The sequence below is a fragment of the Fomitiporia mediterranea genome, assembly GCF_000271605.1.
Source record: "Fomitiporia mediterranea MF3/22 unplaced genomic scaffold FOMMEscaffold_976, whole genome shotgun sequence".
Lineage (NCBI taxonomy): Eukaryota > Fungi > Basidiomycota > Agaricomycetes > Hymenochaetales > Hymenochaetaceae > Fomitiporia > Fomitiporia mediterranea.
Genome location: NW_006761361.1, coordinates 1 through 2,452, shown reverse-complemented (window position 1 = coordinate 2,452; position 2,452 = coordinate 1). Strand labels below are relative to the sequence as shown.

The window sequence follows — 2,452 nt, the reverse complement described above, 5'->3', positions numbered from 1 at the left end:
TATTTTACTTATAATGTAATTATAATGATTGTATATAAATGTAAGAAATATACAAAGTTTCTATTAAACTACAAACATGTTTTAGAGCAAGTAAGCTTACTAATAGTCTTATTACAACATTACATGTAAGGTACAAGTACTCAACTCTTATTATAATCTGTTAAAATTATATTATAAGATATCTACAATAATAGTTGATAGATTATAATAGTTATAAAAATATTGTATTGTGCTTGTAAGTTGATTATAATACTTTTAGTAGGATAATACACAATTATATATATTAATAATGTTAACAATCACTCTGTCAGACTTATAATATAATTTGTTTTTACCTTTAAACAATATATCGAAGTGATTACATAATCGAGTACCGAAGATCGAGAGCATATAATGACGCACTTGCTCTCGTCACTCCTTTTCCTCCTACCTCCATCATCTCCCCAACCCTCTTCCCCCAACGCTATGTCGTCTCTTTTGTTCTCTCCAGCCCAGTACTCTGCCTACAAGCATCCTCCAGCAGGCACACTGCCTGTAACCACCTAGGCAATAAAGGTCACTGGATTCGTCTCTCTAATCTGCCACTGCGATGCCTGCACTGAGCCTCAGATCCTGTGACAACACGGCCGAGTTGGCTACACAGTCCTTCAGCGTAAAGTGTAAGTAGCCAGTCCACTTCATAATAACTCGCACAATAGTTGCTCATCCCTCTCATCCCAACTTCTTGTCACCCTTTCATCCCTCCCGCTCCTCGCTCTGCCTCTTGTGTTGCCTCTCCTTCGTTGCCCTCCTTTTTCTTATGCTCGCCTTCTTTTATTCATTCACATTCGCACATCCGCATTGTTGACCAATGCCGAACGACTTCTCCAATAATTCCATGCATTCGCATACTTCTTCCCGCTCAGCAGCGCAAGCAACAATCGGTGAGTACGCACTCGCGACAATGTCCATGTATGACCACTCCTCAGGCGCAATCCTCTCTCCGACCCCCCGCGCACTCCTTCCCCACCTACCATCCTATACTTGTCGTCACCCTCGATGGGCCCACGCCGTGTGCATTTACATTCCCCAGTGCTGTACATGGCACCATTTCAAACGGAAGCAGTGACCCAGCGCTCCTCTCCTGAGCCGACTCCGTCTGCCTTCCACTTCACCTTCACCTTTCGAGCCGGAACGTCCCAGAGAAACACCTTGCAATCGACGGCTCAGTTTACTGCACCTCCCATTGACGCATAAACCATAGAGCGCACGCGCACAGACACGGTTTCGTCTGCAGTCCGAATTAGCTTGTTCAACACTCCGGATCTCAACCTGCATACACCACTCATACTTGCTGCACGCTGTCGCGGTGCGTCGTTCCTTTCTGTCTTATTGTCGCTTGCTAATCACTCTAAACCTGTCTCACAGGCGTAGCCTCAATCACCACAACCTGCTCGACCTCAATTCACACCTGCTCGCAATTCAACTTGCAGGGACCGAGCAACGACCAAAACATGGTGACGAAGGCTACGTCGAACGGCCTGAGAATGCGTTTATCCTTTTCCAACACAAATCCTACTCGCAGAAGAATGAGGCAGAGGCAGCTGGTGGTGTAGGGGTTGGGACTGTAGAAATAGTGTATTATTTACTATTTTTGTATTCTATAATTTAAATATAATTATATTTGATTAATTATTTGATATAAAATTGTATAGTAAGCAAAAGCAAGCTATTCAAACACTTGTAATGACTTGTAGGCATGATAAGCAGATATTATACTTTTACAAATTAATAAGTATGTCTTAGCCTTGTAATCTTAGGAAGTATATTATAATCACTTGTATAACTTAACAATTTACACAATTATAATTGTAATTGCCAAGTTCTAAAAGTATTCTTGTTTACTTATTTAACATTGTACTATCATTGCTTAACCCCCTATGAAGATTATATTAACATTGACAAATTTTATAAAAGGTACAAAATGTATAGGATTACAAGTGAATACAATACTTAAGACTTTTTCGTGATGGCAGTGTGCTTGCAAGGACGGGTCAACTGCAGATGCAGTCATAACTGTTGAGCCTCTCAATGCCCTCACTTTCGGGTGGTCCGTCTGGATCTGGTCAAGGGATGGGCCTGGCAATCGACACCCGTAATGCACTCGTTCGCTGCTCGAGTCTGGTCCGATCCTAACCTCTACCTACTTGTATTTGCATCATAGCAGACACAGACACTCTTACTCACTCTCTGCACAAATCTTGACACAGGCTGCACTATGTATGTGTTTCGGTTTATTTTCCTTAATTATTGTAGATAATGATGTATTGTACAAATATTTTAATATAATTGATTTTTGTTATTTTAATAATGAATGGATGTAAGGGGAAATTATTATTATTAAGGAATAATAACTATGTATAGTCTCTGTAAAACATTACAAACATGTATTACCCTTTCAAAACTTGGTAAT

At 40.5% G+C, this 2,452-nt stretch overlaps 1 protein-coding gene across 1 annotated transcript; it reads left to right on the top strand.

The window, feature by feature from the left end:
* Positions 1 to 850: 850 nt before the first annotated feature.
* Positions 851 to 2,138, top strand: FOMMEDRAFT_163791 (uncharacterized protein; the record flags this gene model as incomplete). Its single annotated transcript, XM_007272320.1, has 5 exons — positions 851 to 1,053; positions 1,114 to 1,208; positions 1,244 to 1,352; positions 1,408 to 1,597; positions 2,016 to 2,138. The coding sequence occupies 5 exons, from the start codon at positions 851 to 853 to the stop codon at positions 2,136 to 2,138; spliced, it is 720 nt and encodes a 239-aa protein (XP_007272382.1).
* Positions 2,139 to 2,452: the final 314 nt, after the last annotated feature.